General features: G+C 42.0%; 2 protein-coding genes across 4 annotated transcripts in view; both read right to left on the minus strand.

Moving 5' to 3' along the window:
- The window catches only part of LOC134182431 (procollagen-lysine,2-oxoglutarate 5-dioxygenase 1-like), a 22,248-nt gene extending 4,549 nt beyond the window's left edge, over positions 1 to 17,699 (minus strand). The window contains exons 1-13 of one of the 3 annotated variants that reach the window (XM_062649833.1): positions 17,590 to 17,699; positions 12,681 to 12,775; positions 11,350 to 11,462; positions 6,927 to 7,038; positions 6,082 to 6,130; positions 5,906 to 6,018; positions 5,773 to 5,836; positions 4,871 to 4,968; positions 4,709 to 4,810; positions 4,237 to 4,368; positions 3,641 to 3,759; positions 3,343 to 3,573; positions 1,536 to 1,680 (exon numbers count right to left, since the gene is read on the minus strand). In XM_062649833.1, the coding sequence (XP_062505817.1) occupies positions 1,536 to 1,680; positions 3,343 to 3,573; positions 3,641 to 3,759; positions 4,237 to 4,368; positions 4,709 to 4,810; positions 4,871 to 4,968; positions 5,773 to 5,836; positions 5,906 to 6,018; positions 6,082 to 6,130; positions 6,927 to 7,038; positions 11,350 to 11,462; positions 12,681 to 12,767 (1,365 nt within the window). In that variant the 5' untranslated portion in view covers positions 12,768 to 12,775; positions 17,590 to 17,699. Of the gene's footprint in view, positions 1 to 1,535; positions 1,681 to 3,342; positions 3,574 to 3,640; positions 3,760 to 4,236; positions 4,369 to 4,708; positions 4,811 to 4,870; positions 4,969 to 5,772; positions 5,837 to 5,905; positions 6,019 to 6,081; positions 6,131 to 6,926; positions 7,039 to 11,349; positions 11,463 to 12,680; positions 14,023 to 17,589 lie in introns of those variants that run through there. The other 2 variants (XM_062649834.1, XR_009970330.1) reach the window with 2 other exon arrangements.
- LOC134182430 (multifunctional procollagen lysine hydroxylase and glycosyltransferase LH3-like) overlaps positions 17,642 to 27,553 on the minus strand; it is a 12,617-nt gene continuing 2,705 nt past the window's right edge. Inside the window, exons 8-21 of the mRNA XM_062649831.1 lie at positions 27,279 to 27,376; positions 27,118 to 27,219; positions 26,921 to 27,052; positions 25,905 to 26,029; positions 25,612 to 25,839; positions 23,728 to 23,863; positions 21,699 to 21,812; positions 21,554 to 21,622; positions 21,428 to 21,490; positions 21,323 to 21,370; positions 19,472 to 19,531; positions 19,320 to 19,406; positions 19,100 to 19,225; positions 17,642 to 17,797 (exon numbers count right to left, since the gene is read on the minus strand). Coding sequence (XP_062505815.1) covers positions 17,642 to 17,797; positions 19,100 to 19,225; positions 19,320 to 19,406; positions 19,472 to 19,531; positions 21,323 to 21,370; positions 21,428 to 21,490; positions 21,554 to 21,622; positions 21,699 to 21,812; positions 23,728 to 23,863; positions 25,612 to 25,839; positions 25,905 to 26,029; positions 26,921 to 27,052; positions 27,118 to 27,219; positions 27,279 to 27,376 — 1,544 coding nt within the window. The remainder of the gene's footprint in view (positions 17,798 to 19,099; positions 19,226 to 19,319; positions 19,407 to 19,471; positions 19,532 to 21,322; positions 21,371 to 21,427; positions 21,491 to 21,553; positions 21,623 to 21,698; positions 21,813 to 23,727; positions 23,864 to 25,611; positions 25,840 to 25,904; positions 26,030 to 26,920; positions 27,053 to 27,117; positions 27,220 to 27,278; positions 27,377 to 27,553) is intronic.

A 27,553-nucleotide genomic window follows, 5' to 3' on the forward strand; every position in this document is an offset into this window, starting at 1 on the left:
GGGGTTAGGGTGGGGTTAGGGTGGGGTTAGGGTGGGGTTAGGGTGGGGTAAGGCAAGAATGGGGTGAGGTGAGGGTGGGGTGAGGTGAGGGTGGGGTGAGGTGAGGGTGGGGTGAGGTGAGGTGAGGTGTGGTGTGGGGTGTCGTGGGTGTTGAGTGAGGTAAAGTGGGGTGTGGGGTGGGGTGGGAGAGGGTGTGTGATGAGGTGGGAGAAAGTGTGTGATGAGGTGGGAGAGGGTGTGTGATGAGGTGGGAGAGGGTGTGTGATGAGGTGGGAGTGTGATGAGGTGGGAGTGTGATGAGGTGGGAGTGTGATGAGGTTGGAGTGCGATGAGGTTGGAGTGCGATGAGGTGAGATGAGGGAGTGAGGTGGAGAGAGTAAGGTGGAGAGAGTGAGGTGGGGTGGGGATGTGAGGTGGGGTGGGGATGTGAGGTGGGGTGGGGGATGTGAGGTGGGGTGGGGGATGTGAGGTGGGGTGGGGGATGTGAGGTGGGGTGGGGATGTGAGGTGGGGTGGGGATGTGAGGTGGGGATGTGAGGTGGGGATGTGAGGTAGGGATGTGAGGTGGGTGTAGGGTAAGGAGTGTGGGGTGAGATGGTGGTAAAGGGTGGGTGAGTAAAGTGAGGTGTGAGGTAAGGGATGTGGGGTAAGTTGATGATGAAGGGAGAGGTGGTGGTAAAGAGTGGGGGTGGGGTAAGGTGGGGAAAGGTGGGGAAAGGTGGGGAAAGGTGGGGAAAGGTGTGAGGTATGGAGTGTGTGAGGTAAGGGGTGTATGAGGTAAGGGGTGTGTGAGGTAAGGGTGGGTGAAGTGGCGGTAAGGGTGGGTGAAGTGGCGGTAAGGGTGGGTGAGGTGGCGGTAAGGGTGGGTGAGGTGGCGTGGGGTGAGGTGGCGTGGGGTGAGGTGGCGTGGGGTGAGGTGGCGTGGAGTGAGGTGATGGTATAGGGTGGGTGAGGTGGGTGGGAGTGTGAGGTGGGTGGGAGTGTGAGGTGGGTGGGAGTGTGAGGTGGGTGGGAGTGTGAGGTGGGTGGGAGTGTGAGGTGGGTGGGAGTGTGAGGTGGGTGGGAGTGTGAGGTGGGTGGGAGTGTGAGGTGGGTGGGAGTGTGAGGTGGGTGGGAGTGTGAGGTGGGTGGGAGTGTGAGGTGGGTGGGAGTGTGAGGTGGGTGGGAGTGTGAGGTGGGTGGGAGTGTGAGGTGGGTGGGAGTGTGAGGTGGGTGGGAGTGTGAGGTGGGTGGGAGTGTGTGTGTTTACAAATGTCTTCCAATAGACCTGATAAGTAATAAATAGATTCACTAGAATACAACATGTTGAACTGACTGAACGGTCAACTAGAGCACTAAAAGAACCGACCCATAAATGCCCCAAGTATGCCCCTGCTGGCAACAATTAAAACTCTCTGTACACAGCAAGTCCACTACTCTGCCAGTCTCAAAGTCAATCTGACATCCTAATGTGCAGACATGCATATCTCATATCTAGCAATTCAGCCAAATTATCTTAATTCAATTATGCCTTACATTGACACAACAACGTAGTACCTTATTTCTCAACATTCTAGTAAATGCCATATCAGAGTCCATCATTGGTTGCCATGTCGGTCCTGTAAAGGTCATACCGACTTCCTTTATCAAACTGCCTTTGATTAGGTAGACACAGCTCAGGTGTGGAACACTCCAAACACCACTAGACAGGAAAGCAACAACTACTAAGCCACACACACACACACACACACACACACACACACACACACACACACACACACACACACACACACACACACACACACACACACACACACACACGTACACGTACACACACACACACACACACACACACACACACACACACACACACACACACACACGTACACACACACACACACACACACACACACACACACACACACACACACATACACAGATGCACACACACATGTACACATGCACACACACACACACACACACACACACACACACACACACACGTACACACACACACACACACACACACACACACACACACACACACACACACGTACACACACACGTACACACACACACACATACACACACACACACACACACACACACACACACACACACACACACAGATGCACACACACACACACACGTACACACATACACACACACACGTACACACGTACACACACACACACACACACACACACACACACACACACACACAGATGCACACACACACACACACACACACACACACACACACACACACACACACACGTACACACACACACACACACACACACACACAGATGCACACACACACACACACACACACACACACACACACACACACACACACACACACACACACACACACACACAGATGCACACACACACACACACACACACACACACACACACACACACACACACACACACACACACACACACACACACACACACAGATGCACACACACACACACACACACAGACGCGCACACACACACACACACACACACACACACACACACACACACACACACACACACACACACACAGATGCACACACACACACACACACACACACACACACACACACACACACACACACACACACACACACACACACAGATGCGCGCACACACACACACACACACACACACACACACACACACACACACACACACACACACACGTACACACACACACACACACACACACACACACACACACACGTACACACGTACACACACACACACACACACACACACACACACGTACACACACACACACACACACACACACACACACACACACACACACACACACACACACACACACACACAGATTAAGGTGCAGACTTATAGAACACAATACAGTCACTAGATTCGTGAAGTGTATTCACAGTAAGTACTGATTGTCACATGTCTATATATTTGTTTGCCGTTTGGTCTGCTTATTGATATTAATTAAAGATAATATAAATTTTGTAGACAATGAAAAAGAAGTCAACACTAAAAACCCTAAACTAGGGTGCCGTCAACTTCAGACGTTTCAAAAATATATTGATATCTCTTCTAGTCTTGACTTTCTCACTTGAGATGTCCAACATCATGAAAGACACCTAACCAACTTTTTAATTTCCGTCTAATTAGAGTCTAACTTGCGCTATCATGCACTCTAGCAACTTACTACAGCTAGGAGTAAAAGTTAGTTATAGACATGGGCAGACCGCGGAAAGTGAGGACACACATATCAAGCAACAACTGGGGGCATGGTTCCGTCGCCAATTAAGTTAATAAATTACTTCACTACATAGACAGTGACATTACTCAACCCAATGACACAGTATAAATTAACTTACACCCGACGTCTTCGTACAATGTCAATATAGTCTTCTGATCGTTGATAGTAAGCGCTATACGTCAATGCTCCCCAAAAGTTTGACCACAGTTTGTTTTTACCCTCAGTAACCATTGGTGACAATAAAGTCTTGTTTTGCTCTATCAGCAGCCGAAGAGTATTTCTATTTTCTAGCATTACTATAGAATCGATAGCAAAGTAGTAGCTGCAATCAGTGACTGTACAATAGTGGCTAAATAGGAAGAGCAATGATTTAGTTAGTTGTAGATTGAGATAAACATTTAGAAATGTTTGTTTACAGCCCATCATTGCGAGCATCTCGCTCATTCATGTTGGTGGTAACGATTGTGATATCCCTGTATCCAATGCTTTTAATTTCATTAAACCACACCAAAGCATCAGCAACATTTGGTTTAGCCTGATAACATACGAAATCAATACTACGGTTGTGTGTGTGTGTGTGTGTGTGTGTGTGTGTGTGTGTGTGTGTGTGTGTGTGTGTGTGTGTGTGTGTGTGTGTGTGTGTGTGTGTGTGTGTGTGTGTGTGTGTGTGTGTGTGTGTGTCACCGTGTGTGTGTGTGTGTGTGTGTGTGTGTGTGTGTGTGTGTGTGTGTGTGTGTGTGTGTGTGTGTGTGTGTGTGTGTGTGTGTCACTGTGTGTGTGCCACTGTGTGTGTGCATGCATATGTGTGCGTGTGTGTGTGTGTGTGTGTGTGTGTGTGTGTGTGCGTGTGTGTGTGTGTGTGTGTGTGTGTGTGTGTGTGTGTGTGTGTGTGTGTGTGTGTGTGTGTGTGTGTGTGTGTGTCAGTCGCTGTGTGTGTGTCAGTCACTGTGTGTGCAAGCATGTCATGTCTATTTATTAGTCACTCACTGTGTCAATGTTTCCTCAAACTTACCATTGCATAAAGTCTCACAGTAATTCTACTCTTTGGGTAGTCAAGATCAGTCAGTCTCTCCAAAAACAGTCTGAAAAAAGCCGTCGGTGACAGATTAAAGACAACCATCAATACTTCAGGAAACTGGAATTCCTAAACACATACAAACAACAAGAATACAGCAACTACATAACATCCTCATATGCAACTATTGTGTGTGTGTGTGTGTGTGTGTGTGTGTGTGTGTGTGTGTGTGTGTGTGTGTGTGCGTGGGTGCATGCGTGCATGTGTGTGCATCGTGTGTGTGTGTGTGTGTGTGTGTGTGTGTGTGTGTGTGTGTGTGTGTGTGTGTGTGTGTGTGTGTGTGTGTGTGTGTGTGTGTGTGTGTGTGTGTGTGTGTGTGTGTGTGTGTGTGTGTGTGTGTGTGTGTGTGTGTGTGTGTGTGTGTGTGTGTGTGTGTGTGTGTGTGTGTGTGTGTGTGTGTGTTACTCACTGTTTTGCCTTCCAAACTGATCATGTTATCATCACAATGTATACACCCAGAGTCCCAAGTCCATTCATTAGGGACATAGTTTCCCAAAGTCAACAATTTCCTCTACAATCACATGCACATGCTCTACAAATTACATAACAGTGCATTTGCCTTCCAAACTACATTTCCAATTCCTTGACCATGAACCAATACAGGCACTGTGTTGTACACTTTGTTCTTGATCCATGACTGTTTTTCATCGTAAACCAATTGAACTTCATCTAAAACATAAAAATCAAACAACGTCTAGTCATGTAGTGATTTTGAAATTGCAAAGACTGTTTGACAAATTGTTATATGTAGATGAGAGGTAAATAAGTTGTGCACATGAAATTAAGAGTAAATGTACAATGTAGCTTTGCTAACATGTACACACAAGTACACATCTATCTATGCATAAATGCATCGCTTACAAGTTGCAACCTATTTAGTGTGTGTGTGTGTGTGTGTGTGTGTGTGTGTGTGTGTGTGTGTGTGTGTGTGTGTGTGTGCGTGTGTGTGTGTCTATGTTGCCTAATTGTCAGACTGTCACGCCATCCAATCAAATAAAATCATGCAACATACCTGCTGTACAATTGACAAACACTGGTTTACTTCATAATAATACAAACACGATTCACTGCAATTATTATATTCACAACACACTGACTAAACTACACACACGCACGCGCGCACACACACACACGCACACACACACACACACACACACACACACACACTGTGCCTAATTAATCGCTTTTGTACGTACACATACATACTACATGCATTGTGTTGTCAAGAGTGTATAGTTGCGTGATTAAGTTAACTGTCAATCAAGAAAGTAATAAACACATAAGCCATCTAATTAATTACTGAACTCTTATAAACCACAAGACCTGCTTGTACAGCATATAACAAATGGAAGATATTGCATGCACTGTCCAATGTACAACAGTGCCTTGTATTCCTGAATGCTGGCAATAGATGTCAGAAATTAATTAATGATTTAAAATCAGTTAATTAAGTCAGAGTCATTGTGTGCACACCTTCCACATCTTTCAAGTTCTGAAACATGTAGGATCGATGATCCAGTGTCATGTTGTGCTTGGCCTGCACATGTTAGACGTGATCATTTACTAGTGCGTGCACACAATGGACGTCATTGCATGTTCACTGTACCTTGAAAGTTTCATTAAAATAGAGACGCTGAAAGTAAACTTGTGTATCTCCGTAACCAACAGTTTGCCAATTGGACACTGCCTCGTATACAACAGGTGCATACCCGATATACACTAGCACAGTTTGTCAGTATGCATTAGCATGTAAAATATATTATCAGCAAATAAAAATCTAACCTCCCGAGTGCAGATATCTGTGTCCATCAGAAACACCTGGATGATTTTCCTGTAATTCAATTACTGCATCATACATACATAAAGTAACCAAACCAGACTACACATAGATGCAACAAACTGTCCCAGCAGGGGTGTAGAGTAGCATGGGCTAGACCGTGGGCTATAGCCCTCATCATTCGTAGGCGTGGTCATAAAAATGTGGACTGTAAATACGTGTGAAGACCAAACCTGTATATAGTGTATACACAACCCTCTTGTCCATTTTGGATCTGCCACTGATTCTACTGTATCAGTCAATTAGAAGCCAATAAAAGTGGGCGTGTCCCATAGCATTGTGAAGTTCGGCCTCCATTTCTAGAGGCTACACTACGCCCCTGGTCCCAGGCCTGAAACTGTCCGTTTGTCTGTTACAGTGTCTATTACAGTGTCACAAGCCAACATCTATGCATACTATGCATGCAGGCAAGCAGGCAAGCCAATGAACAAACAACAAACAACAAACAACAGAGGAACAAAGAGAAAAATAGATGAATACGCATGCACCCTCACTATTCACTGAGCAGTAACATAGCTAGAAAGCCAACAATAAAACAAACACCAAATTTCGAAAAACTAATGAAAGAACGACACAAAAATGTTTAGAAGCACATGCAGTCTGACAAGAAGAGATAATTAAAACTTAGAACAAAAATCTTAACCAACAAGAGAAAGCATGCAATCAGATACAATACATATGCAGTTATAAGTGTACTCTGAGATCTGATTCACATTTGTGCGTGAAATATTGCACAACATACACAGGAGATTGAAAATAAAATGTACAAATTTAGTTAATCTTCACTCACTGCGAAGTAGTCTGGTAAGCAAACAGCCTCTGCTGAAAAGACCAAGCTGGAGTTAAAATGTCTGAATTTGGACAAAATGATGTCTTCTCCAGCAAGAAACACAGTGTTCATGCTAGTACAGAAAACAAAAATTTAATAGTCACATTTTGTATATTGTCACATGGCTCTTTCACAATAATGTGTAGCGTATACCTTTAATTAAACTAAATTATAGTATATATACAGTGTGGAAAATAGGGAATTATTTTGACTCGGGCAGACTGAGCCTTGGTAGGACATTCTTCTATGGTGTTACGTGTCTAATTAAGTGCCTCCCCTACTGCAGCCATTTTGCATGTAATTTTTGATAACCAACTTCCAAGGGAGAAATGGTGTTAAGGGCAGCTGAGATTTTCTCTGGATAAAGCATGCTAGAAGGCACCTAAGTTCATGAAATTAACAGTTACACCATTGGTAAGGCCGTCACGTGCTAAGAGACAAGGTTTACACTATCATCATATGGATGCAGGTGGATGTTTTGTCCAAACACGTCCCAACACTGGTGCAGTATTTGGTCAGACAAACAATACATTTGGTGGGACATTGTCCTATGGCTTACCCTTGTTTTCCACACTGATATGTACCTAATTGTTTTATGTATTTACGCAAAGCGTAATTTGTACACCAATATAGCCAAAATAGAAGATGACCTTATTCTAGCTTTCCTATCACAATTATAATTATGTAAGGATAGTTGAATGTGTGTCAGACACCACAGATATAAAAATCTGATTATTTTGTATTTATTTATAACTAGTATACATGGCCCGTCCTTCGTACGGGCAAGATACTGTAGTGTAAAGATAGGTCTGTGGACACGTCACGTGCAATCTTTGTTGCGAGGTCCCGGATATGCTGAATGAATTCGAGTCTTGCTCTTCGCGCTTGTTTCGATAGAAATCGACACACTCCCCGTGTAGCGCTTGCTGCAGAAAACGTGTAGGTTGGATTCGGTGCAAATGCAATCAGATTTTGGAGAGAAACGCAAGCACTAGAAGAGTAAGTTTCGTCGGCAAGAGATATTCGATTGCTCGAAGCTTTGCGAAGGATGGCGATGCATAGGGTCTACACAGGACTGGCGTGGGCGTGTGTTCGAATGAACTGAATGTGTAGCGTTTGCGTCATCGAGAAATTTTACGCGGGGGGTCGACCCCTTGAGAGGGGACCCGGTGCATAGTTTTTTAATTTTTTTACGCAAACCTTCCCCAGTGCGTGCCGAGTGTGCGTGCCGATTTCGGTTGCGAGCGGACAAAAGACGTGGCCCCCAAACGCGAACACACACACACACACACACACACACACACACACACACAGACAGACAGACAGACAGACAATTTGAGCTTTATATATTAGATAATAATAATAATAATTATAGCATAATGTTGTGTAGTGACCTGACCAACTGTCACGTGCAGTTCATACAAGAACTGTTTGCATGAGATATTTGCAAGCATAGAAATTAATAGAAACACAAGCATTCTACCAATCGTTTATTGAATGATCATGAAGTTGTTTACAGTCACTGCACTTCAATAAAAGTTTTGCCTAACAGAAATCTTGTATACGTAGATAGTCAATCATATTTGCAAACGTCCATACATACAATAATTTATGACTACAGCTCATACAGTAGTGTAACTTATCTATTAGTTGCACCTCCTACCAATACATCTATACTCCAATCGCATAGGACCCTAGACGGTCTAAGGCAAGTGTGCAAGAGGTCTTTCGTCTTGTTTTGAAGTAGCGGCAAACGTTCCTCTACACTGAGTAGTCAAATCTCGCAACCTGCAAACCTATTTACTAGAGTTCCCACAAGGACAGCGAAAGCACGCCCTGTAGGTGGAGTTTGCTATACGTTGGCTAGTCATTAGCAGTTCAAATGGCTGGAGAGCGCAATTCTGTTAGAGCGTACGCGCCAGACACGATAAAGCAAGCAATAGAGTATGTAGAAGTGCAGGGATTGTCATACCGACAAGCATCAGCAAGAGCTGGTTGTGCCGCCACCACTCTATTCAAACACAAACACCAGAGAGTCAAGTACACCAGCGCTGGACGTCCTACTGCCCTCACTCCTCTAGAAGAGGTTATTGCTCAATGCATTACAAGCCTTGGAAGTTTTGGACATCCACCAACTCGTGACATGGTTGGCAGTGTCATCAAAAAATACTTCGATGACTCTGGCATGCAGAATCCAGTTCCTAGTGGCTTCCCAGGCAAGAAATGGTGGAAGAATTTTTTCACAAGATGGCCAAGTTTGAGTGAGCGAAAACCAGAGCACTTGACCATCCAGCGTGCAAAAGCAGGATCGACTGAAGTAGTGGATAAATTCTTTTCCAATCTAGAAAAGATCTTGCAAGAGGAGGGTCTCCTGACTCTACCATACAGTGAATTGGGGAGACGTCTGTGGAACTGTGATGAGACTGGACTATGTACATCTGTTACATCAAAAAAGTAATAGTACGAAAAGGCCAAAAAGATGTCTATGAGATTGGCACGGGTTCTGGCCGTGATAACATCACAGTTCTTGCTTGTGGATCTGCGATAGGAGAACGCGTCTTGCCATATGTTGTCTATAAGGCCAAGACTACAAATCCTAGCTGGATGGAAGGTGGTCCCCACGGTTGCATGTTCAGTGTCAGCAACTCAGGATGGATGGAAAGCGCTCAGTTCTCCGAATGGTTCATTCAGATGTTTTTACCAGCAACAAAGCTTCTTCAACTGACAGCTCCTGTTGTTTTACTTCTTGATAGTCATGGCTCTCATGTCAGGTCAGAGCTAGTAACAGAAGCTGCAAAACAGAATACTATCATCATTTGTCTACCACCCCATACAACACACATCCTTCAACCACTAGATGTCTCTGTTTTCAAATCTGTAAAGCATGTGTGGGCACGACTTTTGAAAGAATTCAAAAGTGAAAAGTTTGAGGCTGTGGTCTCTAAACGTAGTTTTCCATCCTTGTTGAGTCAGCTGTGGAAAGAGAGCTTTTTCCTGAGCACTTAGTAAGTGGATTTCGTGCCACTGGCATCCACCCCCTTAACAGAAGCATAATTAGAGAAGATAAGCTAAAGCCATCGGAAGCCTATTCAGGCACATCTATAGAACAACCCTTGTCAGCTACTCCTGTAACAGAACGTGTCACAGGAATTTTTAAGAAACACTTGCAAACAATTCAAGAGACAAAAGCTAATGTGAAAGGAAGTAGATTACAACCAGGCTACTATGGTGAAGCGCTAACAAGCGAAGCAGCTATTGAAAGACTAAAGCAGCGAGAAATGCAAAGTCAAAGGCTAAGTCTAAGTCTAAACAGCAAGTAAAGAAAACAGTAGCAAAAAGTCCTCGCATCGATCAGTCTGAGAGCACATGTCAAGGCTGTGGTGCACACTATGACAAGGACACCAAACGGGAGCAGAAAAATTGGATTGGCTGCGACAAGTGCTGGAGGTGGTACCATTACCATTGTGCAAACTTGTCAACGTACCCAGACCTTGAACAGTTATGGATGTGTCCAGAATGTAGTCATTGAATTTAACAAGTAGATTACAAGACAGCATGTTGTAGCAGCGGTTCCACATGATAATAGTAGTGTAGCGAGTTTTGTTACTGCAATGTTGGATGATAGTAAAGCTGTTAGTTTTTGTTCACGCCAGTGTCTAGGTGAATTCCAGGAGCATGTGGGAATACCTTCAACAATTCATAGCCACAGTTCCTTCCAACTAGTCCGTTTGCGACGTTTCGCAACTTGTACTTGAATATCAATACAAATGCCATCATGTTAGGCCCTTCAGAGTCTTGATTCTCCCTTTCTCTCTCTATCACATGCCAATCCAGCCCCTAGAGGAAATTGGAGCCTACGCTCACAGTACAAAGACAAAGAGAGCTAACGATCAATCAGTACAATACAGAATTGATGCTCTGCAACGTTGTAGCGCTGGCTTACTCCACCGCTGCACGATCGTCAAGAACTCTGCCGTTCCCAATTAGGACACTTTGCGCAGATATCAATATCTCAACGCGCGTACTTCTAGAAGTTCTACCTAGACAATGGAAATTTTCTAGTCTGCAGTTTTCAGTTCTTGTTTAGCCTAAAAACTAAGCTTCAAGTTCATGCGCTACTCAGTGCACAGCTGTACGGCTTTCGAGTGAACCCTGCTGGAGAAGACGGAAATGAAAGTAGGCGTTCCCAATTAGGCTCCCGTACCCTACTGTTTGACGCGCGTGTAATACTGTACAAATAGAGAATCACTTGGCGGCCTCCAAACTTGAGACGGACGAGGGTGATAAACAATTTATTTGACTTATGTGTTCAAATATTTTTTACAGTGTGTCTATCTATAGCTATTCTCTAGGTCTCCTAGTTAATTAATTCCTAGTGACTAACCTTTCTGCAAACAATATCACCAAGCTGTTGTCATCCTTGTACTGAACTAGGCCTTCAGCCAAACACTTCAGTTGCTGTCTTGCCCCTTGTAATTTCCTATCCATTCGTAAAACCTGGAAACAAACGAACGTATCGTTGGTATGTAACTACTAGAGACGTGTAACAATGTCTAGCTATAGGAACAGTCACATGCATGGGTAGCTGTTACAGTGGTAATGTGCTCTGCTCGCTACAACGTACACTGTAATCTTGTGTCTTACTACATACAGTTTACATATGTATGCGTCTAGTTAATTAAATATACCGCAAAATATCTAAGAAACTGCTAGCTCTGTAGACTTGTAGTACGCTGTAGAAGATCTCCTAGCTGTACGAAGAAATAAAATTATCATAAAACCAATCTACTTTGTCACGTGACCGACCAAACTCGAGGGTTGCTTAGGAATTGGCTAATTGTAGTTACTAACTAGCTAGCTGAATGAGCTTGAAGCGTTCATTATCATCTCCTAGCACTGAATGGGAAAACAAAGATCGAGGTGTGCCCGTGTGGTCGATGACAAGGGAAAGTAGAAATTTATTATAATTGGAGACTTCCGCGTAGACATGGCTGCACGCGTACTGCACGTGTACTATTCACCACAGCGTCGAAAATCGCAAATCTGAAACATGACGCTAACAATCTGGCGCCAAAAACTCTAGCCTCATCTGCATGGCGCTGTCATGCCGTGGTCTAGGGAGTGACTGCACACGTCCACGCCTCTACTTTTACCGGCATCCGGATTAGAAATACTTCACAATGCTTTATCTAGTTACATTATACTGCTTACGTTTCAGCATTTTATCTATACATAATCATCAACAGAGTGCTCGTACCAGTTACTAGAAGGCGCTTGCAACGTGAAGTTATCTACGGAAGCCTTACAAGGTATTTCCCTATAGTTACGCCTCGCCCTTTGTAACGAAATGCCTGATCTGAAGCGTAGATTAGACTAGATTTCGAAAACGAGGAGACGTATACAAGAGCACCCGTCGAGCCCTAGCCCTCAAACCGTTCAGACAGGCAAGCTAGAGCACCATTGTGATGTTGTCCCTGTTCGCGAACAAACATCGCGGCGAAGATTCGTACATGTCCGACTCGACGTTTTGAAGACAGACAAACGTGCAGACCTTCTTGCATTGATGTCTCACACACCACGTACGTGTATAGCAGCAAGTTCTCTAGCTACGCCATATTATATTCACTGCACAGGCGATCTACCCGCAGAATATTTTACTAGGTAGATGTGCATGTGTTCTTCTCTGTCTACTCACTGTTGCTTTAGTTATCTTACCGTCATATTCAGACCGAAGTGTTCTGCTGATGTTACACACTTGATAAACCCATCACTAGACTCTGTGGCTACTGTGACTACTACCATTCGAACATCTGTATAGAAATACAAACTACAAGATATACGCACGTATACACATGATGCTCTAGTCTACAGTAGACGGATGATGGACAGAATGTTTTGTGTTTAGATACTCACCCTCAGCAGTAACCATCAGGCTTGCCGACAAGCACACCCAGATAGCAAGCAATGCGACAAGCATGGCATGCAGAGGTAGGATTACAAACAGCTACTGTGGTGCACGTAAGACCCCGCCCGCGACTTTGATTCGATTACAGCCACTCTAGGATTTCCATTTCTCATTCCCATCTCGCACTCCCATCTTTGTACCTAGCATCGTACCGATGCGACGTACTGTGTACGCGTGAAATTCCGACATAATAATATACTCTAGTATATATCTAGACCGGCTGGGTGCTCCCGCCCCACCAGTCGCTTCTCTCTTCCCTAGCTTGCCCTAGAGCCTCTATTTAATTAAACCAATCGAAACAGTCCCTATAGAAGTTACCGGAGTATACCGGGTCTAAAGTACGACAAGATAGTTGTAGTAGTCACAAGTCGTCACATGCAAAACCAGGTTGGGGAATACTGGAGTCACGCCGAAACGAGACTGTCCTATAAGCCAGGTCTCCTTTCTCCAAAACGACCACACGAGAAATTAGTGTCGAACTAAAAAATGTGATGGCGCTCGATAGGTGATGGATGGTGGTCATCAGTTGTTTGCGTACCCGGTCTGTTTCCAGTGGCGTAACTATCAATAGCATTAAAGTTAGTTTCTTGTCGCGCGGAAAACCACCCAAACCCAAGTGAGCTGTCTAAGTAGTTGGGCGCCCTTCTGTCCAGCCAAACTTCCGAAGATGTCCATGCCATGAGCAAATTAGCGATGTGATGCAGCATCTCGGGCAGTCGAGTGATAATTATGTGGAGGAGAAGCAGGAAGAGTCGTGGAAGGAACGCCTAGAACGCCTGCATGCTCTTCCCCAGAAACCGTGGTTAGCAAACACAGCGTAACATTACAGTACTCCTGTGGATACGCCAGTAGTCTACTCTCGTCGGGCCAGCACACAATTATGAGAGTGGGGTCAAGGGTCTCTGCCTGCATAGTACAGTACATCGTGTGCTCCATACTGCAGTTCTTCGCCAGTGAAAAGAATGGCTTGCCAGCAACCAGTGATGACACGTTCGAAGCCGAGCTAAGTCACTGGATTCACGTAAACCTTCACGTGGTGAAGCTCAGGCTGTCGCCTTCCCAGAGGCTGCTCTACAGCTGGCTGAATCGTCTCCTTTCTCCCACAATTGCAGCATTGCTATACACAATATTTTTGTACATGGCCAGCAAGGGCGTAACTAGCATTAAAAGTTTACCGAGGCAAGTTTGTATAAATTTGTTAATTAACGTCTAGGTTTCTCAGTCACGTGAGTGGCAAGTGCTTCAGGTGCCGCGAACGCGCGCTAGCTAAGTGCGAGAACGGTGGTGAAAGAGGACTTCTTCTGTTCGGTAACCGCGTGCAGAATTCCCGGTCTTTTCTTTTATCTACTAACTGATACGTCTAGCAAAATTTTGCTACGCCACACCCATTTTATTTACCGAGGCAACTGCCTCGGCTGCCTCATGCCTAGTTACGCCACTGGCCAGTAACTAGTTGTGAGTTTGAGTGCTCGATTGGTGCTATGGGCAGGATAAAGTCAGCATTGCGGTGTCAGGAGACTTAGCGCTCCTTCACATTAATTACAATTATTCAACCTTAGTAAACCACGAAAGTCATTCAGCGATGTATCAGGAATCAGCCAAGAAAAATTGTTAGTTACATGGCTGGTGTTAGATTTATAACATTGTTAGTTACTTGATTAACTTACCTGGTCCTGGCGTTTGTTTAGTGATATTGAAACTGTACACATGTATTACTGTATTTCTAAAAGCTTGGTTCACAACATTGACGCTGACGTTCATGTCAACGACGTTGGTGTCGGCGTCTGACTGACGTTGACGTTGACTTGTTCACAAGATTTGCGCGACGAGACGCACAGATTAGATGGTCCAGAGCTCTAGTCCAGCGCGATCAACATAAACAAATACCGCTACTAACGAACACGTGACTCTTCTGTTGCTATTTCTACTGCGTCCTAGACGCAAGAGAGTTCAAACAGCTGAAAGGAGACGAAAGTGGACTAGAAGCGACGCCGGCAGCGAAGACAATTCACTTCAGTCCTTTAGTCTTTTTAATCATTTTCGACCGGATTTGCCAGTAGTTCCTCACGGATTCCACCAGCACTGCTGCATGGTCTCGGATATTTGTTTTAGTTCGATAATGTGTGCTTTTGATTGGTTGAAAATGATCACGTGCTTGTGATCGACGCCGAGTACTTCCTGTTGTGTAAAACTTGGTTCAATTCAAGCGTCAACGTCAACGTCGATCGTGACGCCGGGATCAGCGTCGGTGACGCTGGCGTGTTCACGATATTGACGTTGACGTGAACGTCAGCGTCAATAATGTGAACCATGCAGGCGTAATGTACAGTCTGTACGCTGGAGATATTACATACGTACAGCTTTTATTCTTTAATTAAGTTAATTAATAGCCGGTTAATGTCTAGTTTTGTTTTACAGAAATCATGCCTCCAATTTTGCTGGAAACCACCTCTTGTACACTAGTTACGCCACTGGCTCTGTTCTACGACTGTTTGCCACACTTCTGAAGACCAATTTTCTAAAATGTCACTAGATAGAACTACAAGCTTAGCTAGAATTATTTTGTTCAAGGTATAATGACTCGACCATAACTCTGATTTGACGCTTATCTAAACTCATCTATCGAATACAGCTTTCCTAAAGCCCTTGCCATACGCGTTTCCCGTATAACCCGTGCCGTGTGTTAGGCAACCCGTCTTTCTCTAGGTTGTAAGACACACGTGGTCAGTACATCTAGTTTGTATAGAGATATTCTCTTTCCGCCAGCGCTATACTAACTATACTGCTGACTCACCGGAGTTACACGAACGTTTACACATTCTCGGGTTTGGAGGTACAGGGAGAGAGAAAATACGCAGATTTTTTGTCTCCTCTACATTGCCACGAGATGCAAGCTGGCGTATGGCCGGCTGGTATTCCTCCGTCACCACCCGTCATGCACATGCATTACGGACATTCGAACCGCTCCACATTTAAATTATCACACTACAACCTCCCCACGTCCACATTTCTCATCAAAATTCTCCCACGACACGAGCTCACGGTCTTTATACAATTTCGCCATGACTCTCCAGTCTACCTCATCCCTCTTTTTTGCTCTGTTTTCTCGGCGTCCATGCATGCACTCCTGCATGGTCCACGTCGCTGCCCTCGAAACGCCTAATAAAAGATCAAACACAAGCCAAAAACAAAGCCATCGGCATCAGTTTCGTCCGAGTCGACTGGGACGGCAACAAAACGACCGTGGTTTTCAACCTATAGAGAGTATACAAGGGCAACGCCAACTTTGATTTGTCAGACAGTCAGCATCGAGTGCTAGTAGAAACTTGCTTTTTCTCTACTCGGAGACAGGTTACGGTAAAGAGCCGCCTTTCTGTAAATGGCGATTTGAAGGATTGGTCTAAGCAGACGCGATCTTCTACCATGAACCGTCTTGAAGCGTACGCAGCGTGTGTATTCATCTGTTCAAGTGTACCAGTGGTTCAAATTTGGAGGCACCGAGAAGATCAACTGGTTGTCTAACGAGACGCAGTTTTCGTTGATCAGCTGAGAGATCTTTTCTACGTTCTCTGTTTTTCAGGATGACAATCAATAGCACATTGACAAGGACAGCCGATCCCGGTTACGTGGAAAGTCTCCAACCTCATCTAAATCCGCCCATGCATGGTAGTGGGTGTGCTCCGATTTCCGAAGGTCTGCATGTATGCAGATATATCTAGTAAAGTTTCAGTGTAGAAAATACGTCAGAATACTCTTCTATAGTCTTTTTACCAATAAAGTCAAACAGAAAAACCGAGTCATACTTACTGGTTACACTATCTTCCTGAACTATAGTAATTTTTCATCAATTAAGTACAGTACTGTAGCTCTTATCCGGGAGAGTTCCGTTGAGGCCTACAAGGAGCATCCGAGGGCTCTCGCTATTTTCAAATTCTGGGTGTAGTGTACAACTGGCATATCGTTTTCAAATCGTATGCCCACATAGAATGCACAAAGGAATTACGTCTGCAGTCAGCGCAACTTGAACTTGCGACACACACACACACACACACACACACACACACACACACACACACACACACACCACACCACACACACACACCACACACACACACACACACACACACACACACACCGCACACACACACACACACCAAGTTTTAGTTTGTAGTCTACAATACTGCAGTCGTCCTAATACTAACCGCATACAACTAGACAGCACTCCTCTGTCAAATTTTCAAGACGTTACAAAGGAGTAGTCTACTCTTCTAATACAACACTTTCATTTTGTTGCAATGTGACAAATAATTTACTCACCTAATCACTTTCACAATTTGTATACATACAAGCAAGTATGTAGAAATTGTAATAAGAATTGAAGTCAGAATCAACACAAAGTCACATGACAAACAGAGTCAATCAATTCTAGTTTCAAACAATCTGCTAAAGTAGAACAAAGTTTGAGCCCACATCTTAGAAACCAGCTCAAGCATTGCCTCTCTATATTCACACACTGCGTCATTTTCAAAAATTGAGTTTGCAACTGCAACGCCAACAAACTCCAACTAAAGTCAATTCACATGCAGCAATATCAGTATATAACGTCATTGTTGATTAATGTTATTATATAACTTATCAGCCACAGACAAACCATCAAACCTCAAACCACACAAACTGGTGACAATCACTGATCCTTAATGATGGGTGGTAGTTATGGTGCTATGACTGAGATTATGACGTAGTTAGCGCCTGCTGTTATTCCAAGACGTTCATACCAATGAGTTATCTGACCCGGATACATCAGGATATGACCAATAGAAAGTCTAGTGGTAGTGCAATTGTAACGAACAAAACGATATCCACCTCCCTATACAAAAAAATGACGACAGTTAAATTTAATCAATTTATATGCCTTTTCACTATCAAAAACAAAGGTCTGTCAAATCCCACTTATATTTCTTTATTAAAACAAACAATGCAATGCAATACAAATCACAAATATTTTAAATTGTTACTTTAAAAAAATTTATTTTGTTGAAAATTATAGTGACTTATTGAGCACACATATCACCCTTACACTACAAATATTTTAAAATTTTGTTATTTTGTTGGAAATCACATCCTGACTTGTTGAGCACAAATATCACTCTTACTACCAAGTACACTATAGATGTTTTACCAAGTTACACTACTGTAATTGCTTTCATCGAATATTTTAAAATTTGTTATTTTGTTGATTTTTTGACATTTTTGTTATTTGTTGGAGTGACTTATTAAGCAAAAATATCATCATTACCTAGCAAGTACACTACTGTCAAGTACACTACTGTAATTGCTTCATCAAATATTTTAAATTTTGTTATTTTGCTATTTTTTGGGAAATTTTTGTAATTTTGTCGGAAATCACATCCTGACTTGTTGAGCACAAATATCACCCTTACTACCAAGTACACTACAAATATTTTAAATTTTTTTGAAATTTGTTTTGTAAGTTTTTGAAATTTTTGTTATTTTGTTGGAAATTACAGAGTTATTATTAAGCAAAAATTGTGCACCCTTACTACCAAGTACGCTACTGTAATTGCTTTCATGAAATATTTGAAAATTTTGTTAAATTTTTTGACATTTTTGTTATTTTGTTGAAGTGACTTTTTGAGTAAAAATACCATCCTTACTACCAAGTACACTACTGTAATTGCTTTCGGAAATTTTGTAATTTTGTTGAAAATCACATCCTGACTTGTTGAGCACAAATATCACCCTTACTACCAAGTACACTACAAATGTTTTAAAAAATTTGATATTTTGTTGGAAATTACAGAGTGACTTATTAAGCAAAAAATGATGCACCCTTACTACCAAGCACGCTACTGTAATTATTGCTTTCATCAAATATTTTAAATTTTGTTATTTTGTTGAAGTGACTTATTGAGCAAAATATCATGCTTATCTAGCAAGTACACTACTATAACTGTTTTTGTCAAATATTTTAAAATTTGTTAATGTTTGAATTTGTTATTTTGTTGGAAATTACAGAGCGACTTATTGAGCACAAATATCATCCTTACTACCAAGTACACTACTGTAATTGCTTTCATCAAATATTTTAAAATTTGAAATTTTGCTAATCTTATTGGAAATTACAGACATACACAATGTGTTACAATACCTGATAGTCACGACCATGTTGTGAGAGAGCCACATTGACTATAAAACCCGACTTGGCACCATGAGGTTTCAATGCAAACGAAGATTGCTTTCTGTATTTGACAACAACGTTCCTGTCAGAACGGCCCTATAATGGCAAGAAACATCTTACCAACACAAGCAATAATTGATTAATTGATTATCGATCAGACAAAATATTGTATCGATCAGACAAAAAGTACATGAGAATTGTATCCGTTGTAGACTTGTTGTTGCATTGGCAATATGTAGGATTTTATTATTTCCATCCATTGAGAATTAAACGCAATCTGGATGGCACACAACCGTGAGCAATACATAAAGAATAGAAGAGAATCAACTTGAAGACATGCACCTTATCCATTGCAATTTCGACTGTTTGGAAAGACTCCTGATCGGCATAAAACGGAATGTCCTACATGCACAAAACATGTCAACGTGTGCAATAATTAATTAATTAGCAAACCTATTTTCAATGATATCCGTCAGTACAACAAGATGTGTGTGTGTGTCTGTCTGTGTGTGTGTGTGTGTGTGTGTGTGTGTGTGTGTGTGTGTGTGTGTGTGTGTGTGTGTGTGTGTGTGTGTGTGTGTGTGTGTGTGACAATGTGACAACAAGATGCCAATGAAAAGGCATACACATAACCTGCTAATAAACATTGACATTCAAATCGTTAAAAGTCACCATTTCCTATAAAACCAAACTCCTACATAACTTCTTCGATCAGTAGTTTGCATTCATGGCAATTAAGTATAAGCACACCACAGAGAGTCAGACACAATTTGCTAGTTTAAACAGTGTACATCGCTATGCATGCAAGCACATATTAAAGTTTAATTAATACCAACACAATTTTTCTTCAAACTCTTGGACCTCATCCATTTTCTCCATATGTTGTCACATTGTCACACATGCACACACACAAAAACATACATGCACGCACGCACACACACACGCACACACACACACACACAGATGCACACACTTGCACGCATGCACACACACACACATGCATGCACACACACACACACACACACACACACACACACACACACACACACACACACATACACACACACACACACACACACAAATGCACACACACATGTACGTGCACATGTACATGTACACAAACATGCACACACACACACACACATGCATGCACACACACACACACACACACACACACACACACACACACACACACACACACACACACAGACAGATGCATGCATGCAGACATGTGCACACACGCACTCACTCACTCACACACACACAAACACACACACACACACACACACACACACACACACACACACACACACACACACACAGATGCACATGCACACACACATGCACACACACACATGCACACACATCCACACACACACACACACACACACACACACACACACACACACACACATCCACACACACACACACACACACACACACACACACACACACACACACACACACACACACACACAAATGCACACACACATGTACGTGCACATGTACATGTACACAAACATGCACACACACACACATGCATGCACACACACACACACACACACACACACACACACACACACACACACACACACACACACACACACACACAGATGCATGCATGCAGACATGTGCACACACGCACTCACTCACTCACACACACACAAACACACACACACACACACACACACACACACACACACACACACACACACACACACAGATGCACATGCACACACACATGCACACACACACACACACACACACACACACACACACACACACACATGCACACACAGAGGTATGTAGATTCCATCTAATGAAGTCTGAAGGCACAGAATGCTAATATAATAATATCACATATCTTAAAGTATAATACATTTCCCTAAAATTTCTATTACTGTAAATCCAGAAATTTTCGCACTCATGAAATTTTAGTTATTTTCCTACAGATACCTGGTTGCTAAAATAGCATGAATAATAAAATTTATAGATAGATGCACTTGAATTCGGCTACAGTACAGTACAAATGTCCCGTACTAAAATAACATGTGTAGGAACTACTTCATAGACAGAAGTACTATTTATGAATACTAAAATTTCTGGAGTTACTACCATGCAGTTCTGTGTTCCTGATGTCTATTAGAATGTATAATTGCTATCATTGAGTAATGCGTCATTACTTGACCAGACCTCGTTCTCTTCTTTCGTCGGTAACCATTGACCGTATCTCTCCATTTCCTAAAGTAACAAGTTTGGATACACAAAACTCAGATGGTGCAAATAACCACTTGTTACCTCAATCAGTTCTCTAGCAAATTTGGGAGAAAACAACGGGCAGTCATAAACGTCTGGACAAGGCTGTGTCACAACACCAAAGCACTCATTACATTATCTACCATTGATCAGATATGATTTTTTGACCATGGGAGGTTGAGTAGAACCCTCTATGCACTGAGAGTAGTTGGGATGGATGTATTCCTCCTCCCAGTCCTACAAAAATCACATGACTAGGATCGAGCTCCCATTGCAAACAAAGGTATGATAGCAACATCGTTGTCATACTCACTAATTTATTGTCGAACAACTGGTACATGTCATTGTGATAACGAGTTGTCGTGAATCGAGATGATTCCACGAGATGTCCGAAGTGATGTCGATTTGTCACGTACATGAATACTTCCTATAAACACAAAATCAGATGCAAAACACACAGTACTATTACAAAATAACACTAAACTAAGGAAATGTTAGTTAAGCTGCTTGCAGTAATACTGCCTTGTCTTTGAAGCAGTTGCTCTAGCTAAAGATATCAAATAGTATTGGTGAACGTGTGCTGCACAGCACAATGTTTAAAAGTCTAATGTTGTAACAATCAGCCTTATCATTGTGCTATGCCTGCATCATATCTAATCCAAGTCATTCAATAAATATACGAATATACGAACATCTTGGTGTAACAGCATTAAAACTTGTTCCTATCTACATGTCGATGCAAAAAATCTACAGTCAGACCTCAGATACCCAGCCACGTCTAGCTATATATTTCAAAAAGTCCTTGGTAGATAATCGGTGTTTGAATAATAGTCATCAAGTTGTCATTTAATGACTAACGGAGTTCATGTGATGACCAATTATTCCAGCAAGGTTGCCATCCTGACCACTAAAGTCACTCAAGTTATGGTGGACCCACTAGATCTTTGTTTTCCTGTTGTAGAGTATACTAATAGTGGAAGTACTTAGGCAACACTGAGAGCAACACCTCTGAAGTCCTGGGATATCGTTTACTTGCCAGACAATCAGTACCATTTGATATCAATAAAATATATGTAAATATATTTAAAAAATATTATAAATAAATATTAGTAAATCTTATGTTATATGTAAATAAATATATAAATATTATATAGTTCAACTCCTTGACGACTAAAGATATGTGAGGTTCCAAGATTATGACTAAATCTGCCATGAATTTTCGAACACTGATATTAATTAAGTTAAGGTGCAGGATAAGCAGAACACTGATCTAGTGCAGATTGGTTTTCATTTGATGTTGGCAGGTGACCCAAGGTGCAAGACAACTCAGGCCCAGCTAGATAACCCAGTACAGGTCTGACAGTATCATGATGTCATTGCAACTACAATGATGACTGTATGTTGTTCTGCAGCTAACATTTAACAAGGTCAACACTGTACTGTACTCCCAAAGTGGAAATAGGGCAAAGTATTGGACGGACATCGTGCTCTAGCAAAAGAGGTTGACCTGACATTTTAAGTTGTGGGCATTCATTCTTATTTGATTTCACAATCATTTCTTGTAATTATCAACATCAAGATTTAGTTCCATTTCTTTATTGTTGCATCATATTCACTGATATTTATTTGCTATTCAAATCAAAACATAAAATTTGGCTTGCTGTTGTTCTGTTGCATTGTTATTGCTCATGACGACGACAGGTGGTTGTCATAGTGCATGGTTACAATTCATTGTAACCAATGATAGTGGTAGGTGCTGCTGATTGATGCTAATTAATTTCTACTTTGCGGCTATAGAAGGCAACTAATATTTTATTTAAATTTTGGTTAAAACAAGGCCTGTAAAGTAATGACATAAACTGATCAAGAGATGAGCAAGTTAATCAAGAGCATGTTGTTCAACGAACAACTTAGTTACCAGCAATTGACCCTCCCACTGTTTATCCTATTACGCCTTGACCAGTCATGTAGGTATGTCCCATCAAAGCAAACTGTGGTCGGTCATGAACACCAGTTGGTTGGTCAATGACTGATGACTGACAGTTATATTTCACTCTGACTTCTGTCACATCTTATGACAGACAAGCTTGTCTTGATTTCTCAAGCACAAGATTCCTTTCATCATACACAATAATTAAAGAATATTGTTAAGCCCTTGACTTTAAGCAAGCACAAAGTAGTGACCAATGACGACAGTAAACTGACACGATTTGTCTTTAGCATCAATAGTAAAATCACAACTTTCAGTCACCGCAACCACAGTGTTACAAGAAACATGCCGAGTATTCATTTCTTTGTCTGATAGTATACTCAGTATGATTTCATGTTACTGTGCCACTTACCAGCTTTCTGAGTGATGCACAGAAAGCCATATCAACGTCTACACCAGAAGCTGTGTAAGGCAAAGTAAACCTCTGTGACAGTACGCTTCCTTTGATTAAGTATACGGCCATCACATATGGAACATTCCAAATGCCACTAGAAAAATCACATTGCTGAAGGAATAAACAAACAAAAGATTAAATATCTAAGTATCGTGATCACACAAGAATACAGTGTGCAGATGTTCCCTGAGAGACAGAAGAGAAAGGGAAAGGCAACAATCTTAGACATGAAAGAGCATAAATACTAACAACAGTAAGTATTGGCTATCGTATGATTAGCATGCTGTATGGCTTTTACCAACACAAGGGGCAGAGGTTATTGCCTGAGGCAAAGCCGATAGCTCTAACCCCACTCTGAGTGTCGATAACAGACATATTCCACACTAATCATACAATAAGTAATTTGTAATGTATACCATGGTCACGTAACATGTATATGTATAAATAAGAGTGCGATAATAACCAGATTTAACTTATTGCAAACTTGCTGTGCAGTATGTCACACACACACACACACACACACACACACACACACACACACACACACACACACACACACACACACACACACACACACACACCATCTTAATACACACTCATGACTGGTTTTACGTCACATAACCTTGGTACAATCACAAATATACTATTTCCATAGGTGTACAAACCACGAGGGCCATGAGGGGAGGCATGGCCCTCTAATCAGCAGCCTATAGTCACCATATATACGTAAAATAGGTCACCGTGAAAACGAGCTCCAAGTGGAAGAAAACGAGGAGCTCGCATGCCCAATAAACAACAGTGCAAAGCTATCAGTCATTAGTACATCTAATGACAAAAGTCATTAGTATACCTAATGACATTAGTACAATGTGCATGTGTGACACTCTGTCAACGGAGGTTACATTCAAGGCAATGCAAGTTACCGAACATTGATGTTGGCCCCTTCCAACCTGGATGCCATTCCTATGCCTCTTGTTTCCATTCCACAAAATGGTCTTTACATTCGTTCCAAGCCGTCCCTTTAGTGAAGTATTCTGACATCCTACTGTCCTCTTCAGAAATCTGTCTTTCGACTCTCGCATTATAGTTTGAGGTAAAGAAACTATTCTCTGCTTGGACTGCCACATATCTATCGTTTACCATGTATCAGCGTGTCTGTCAGTGCACCATCTGTTCCATGTTTGACTATTGTTCATGTGTATTTACGCAAAGCAAATTATTATATTATTGCTATAGGAAACCAAGTTTTGTGTTTGTTATCAATGGTATTTCGCTAATACAATTCAAGTTACGTAGATTTTCATGTAGAGGGACAAAGTACATGTATAGCTAGTGCACAGTTTCAAATTGAGAAACGGCAGCTATAAACAGCTATCAGCCTAACAAGAAATGCTTATTTCTCTTTGTTATACCATGGTCATGTGACATGCGGCCAGTCATGAGCACATATGTAGATGATGTATACGACAGCAAACGGCAACTGCAACAAGGTACTTCCGGTTAATATCACATATATACATGTCACGTGACTATGGTATAAATTACTTATCATATAATTAGCATGCTATATGGCTTTTACCAGCACAAGAGGTGGGATTATAGCCCTCGACTTCTCCTCTGATGACAACCCCGCCCCTCGTGCTGGTGAAAGCCATATAGCACGCTAATCACACGATAACTATACTTATTCAGTGTCCTAATTGTTTATAATTCATTTTGTCTATCAGTCTGTATGTAAGTCCATCAGTTGGTCTGTTAATTAATTAATATCCTTATGCCCGTGTGCCCACATTTGCCTCTACAGAATACTGTCCCAGAGTCGCCACAGTACAGTCTACTCACACTTTTCTTCTCGTTATGATATCAATATAATCAGGAGAACGTGCATAGTAGCCCGTCGATAAAAGAGAGCCCCAGAAATTTGAGAAGAGTTTCTTTGGTATGGCAACAAGCGGAGCCAACAATGTCCTATTTTGTTCCACCAGTAATCGTAACGTGTTTCGATTCACTAGCATCGCAGTAGTGTCAATAGCAAAATAGTAGCTGCAGCTGCTCATCACACAGGAGCGTCTATAAACATAAATGGAAATAGTTATCATAAACTTAACTTTATCCGTGATTGTTTGCACACGTACACTCCATCTTCACGAGCTTCTGATTCTGTTAAGTGACTTTCGTGAGATATAAAGCTGACATTCCTATAGGCAGCATTACTAGGTTCATCCAGCCACAACATGGCATCAATATGATGGAATTTATTCTAAAAATAAATTTAGTATTGTAGTCAAAAATACAAATCAATCGTGTTGTGGTGCATAACTATGAATAGCAACTGTGCGAGTATACGCACAGCTCACACTTCTGTTACCTAATGTACTAGAAAGTCAACTGATACTTGTTACCTAATTCACCCAATCCACTACTTTGACTGCTGTGATCACCATGCATAGCACTAATACGACTGATGTCAGTGAATCTACAGGAATATTTCTGAGATGACATCACTAACAATTGGAAATGAGAACTTGTTTACAGAGACATTTTAATTAGAATGAAATTGATCTTGAGTAACAACTTACTGTATTACCTACCAGGACTCCATGCCCATCTGGCACTACGACACTGCATGTGGCAAGCCAATATTTGCACTGCCAGAGCAGCGCAACGATCGTAGTAATGCTCTGGCACACCCACTACCAATGCGCAGTATAGGTATGTCAATATGTCAAAGCAAAGAACGATTGACTCCTACTGGCCACGCAACGGTACATCTGGTGACTCTGGTCGTGAGATGAAGACAGTGGCCATCATACATACTTTACATACTTTACCAGTCACACATACATAGTTTGCAAGTATGCGTGAGAGTATCCCATTGAGTCAAAGTATAGGCAGTGACAAGTACGTTAAATGCAGCACCAACCATTTCAAACTCTGGCACCTATACGACCCACAAACTTGAGTAAAGACCAACCTTGTTTAAGCAGCCCCTACTGTAAAGTACAAAATAAAAAGTTGCTTGAGCACTTGACACCTTAAGCTGATAATAAGTGACCAATCAACATTCAATCAACATTTGTCATGACTAATTAACTTTGCTTTGCTCAGTTATCATGTACTACTTTAAAATTCCAGATGCCAATGTACCTACCAATACATAGAATCTCAGACTGATTCTACTCTTTGGGTAGTTCAAAGCAGCCACTCGTTCCAAAAAACGCTTGAAAAATGGAGTTGGAGTTATGCTAAAAATTGCAATCAACACGTCTGGAAATTCAGTATCCTGCACAAAGTCAGATTCCATGTCTTAGACAAATGTGTGTTACCCGTATTCTCATTACAACTCACAGCTTTGTCTTGCAAACTAAATGTATTTTGATCACACAATGAGCATCCGCTGTCAGGCAGCCACCGATTCGGAACGTAGTTTCCCAAATAGTTGAGTTTCAACTGAAAACGTTGACAATCTTAAGAGATGTCCATCTATACAACTGACTGAAGTAACAAACCCGAGACGATTCGGTTCCTCGGATCATTACGGGTTTTGTATTATACACCACATTCTCAATCCACGAATGGCTGCCGTCAAACATCAACTCGACTTCTTCTATAAACATGACACAGACAATAACCTCTATAAACTTACAAAGAAGTTAGAAATAAGGTAATATAGGTAGAGAAGTCAGACCCAGTTATTCCAACAGCAATGATCCGATGGAGTTTGTCATTCAAACACGACTGTTGGGTTATCAGTGATTGGACATCAGGCATTTGTGCTACATTT

Source organism: Corticium candelabrum, chromosome 7 (genome assembly GCF_963422355.1).
Source record: "Corticium candelabrum chromosome 7, ooCorCand1.1, whole genome shotgun sequence".
Classification (NCBI taxonomy): Eukaryota; Metazoa; Porifera; class Homoscleromorpha; order Homosclerophorida; family Plakinidae; genus Corticium; species Corticium candelabrum.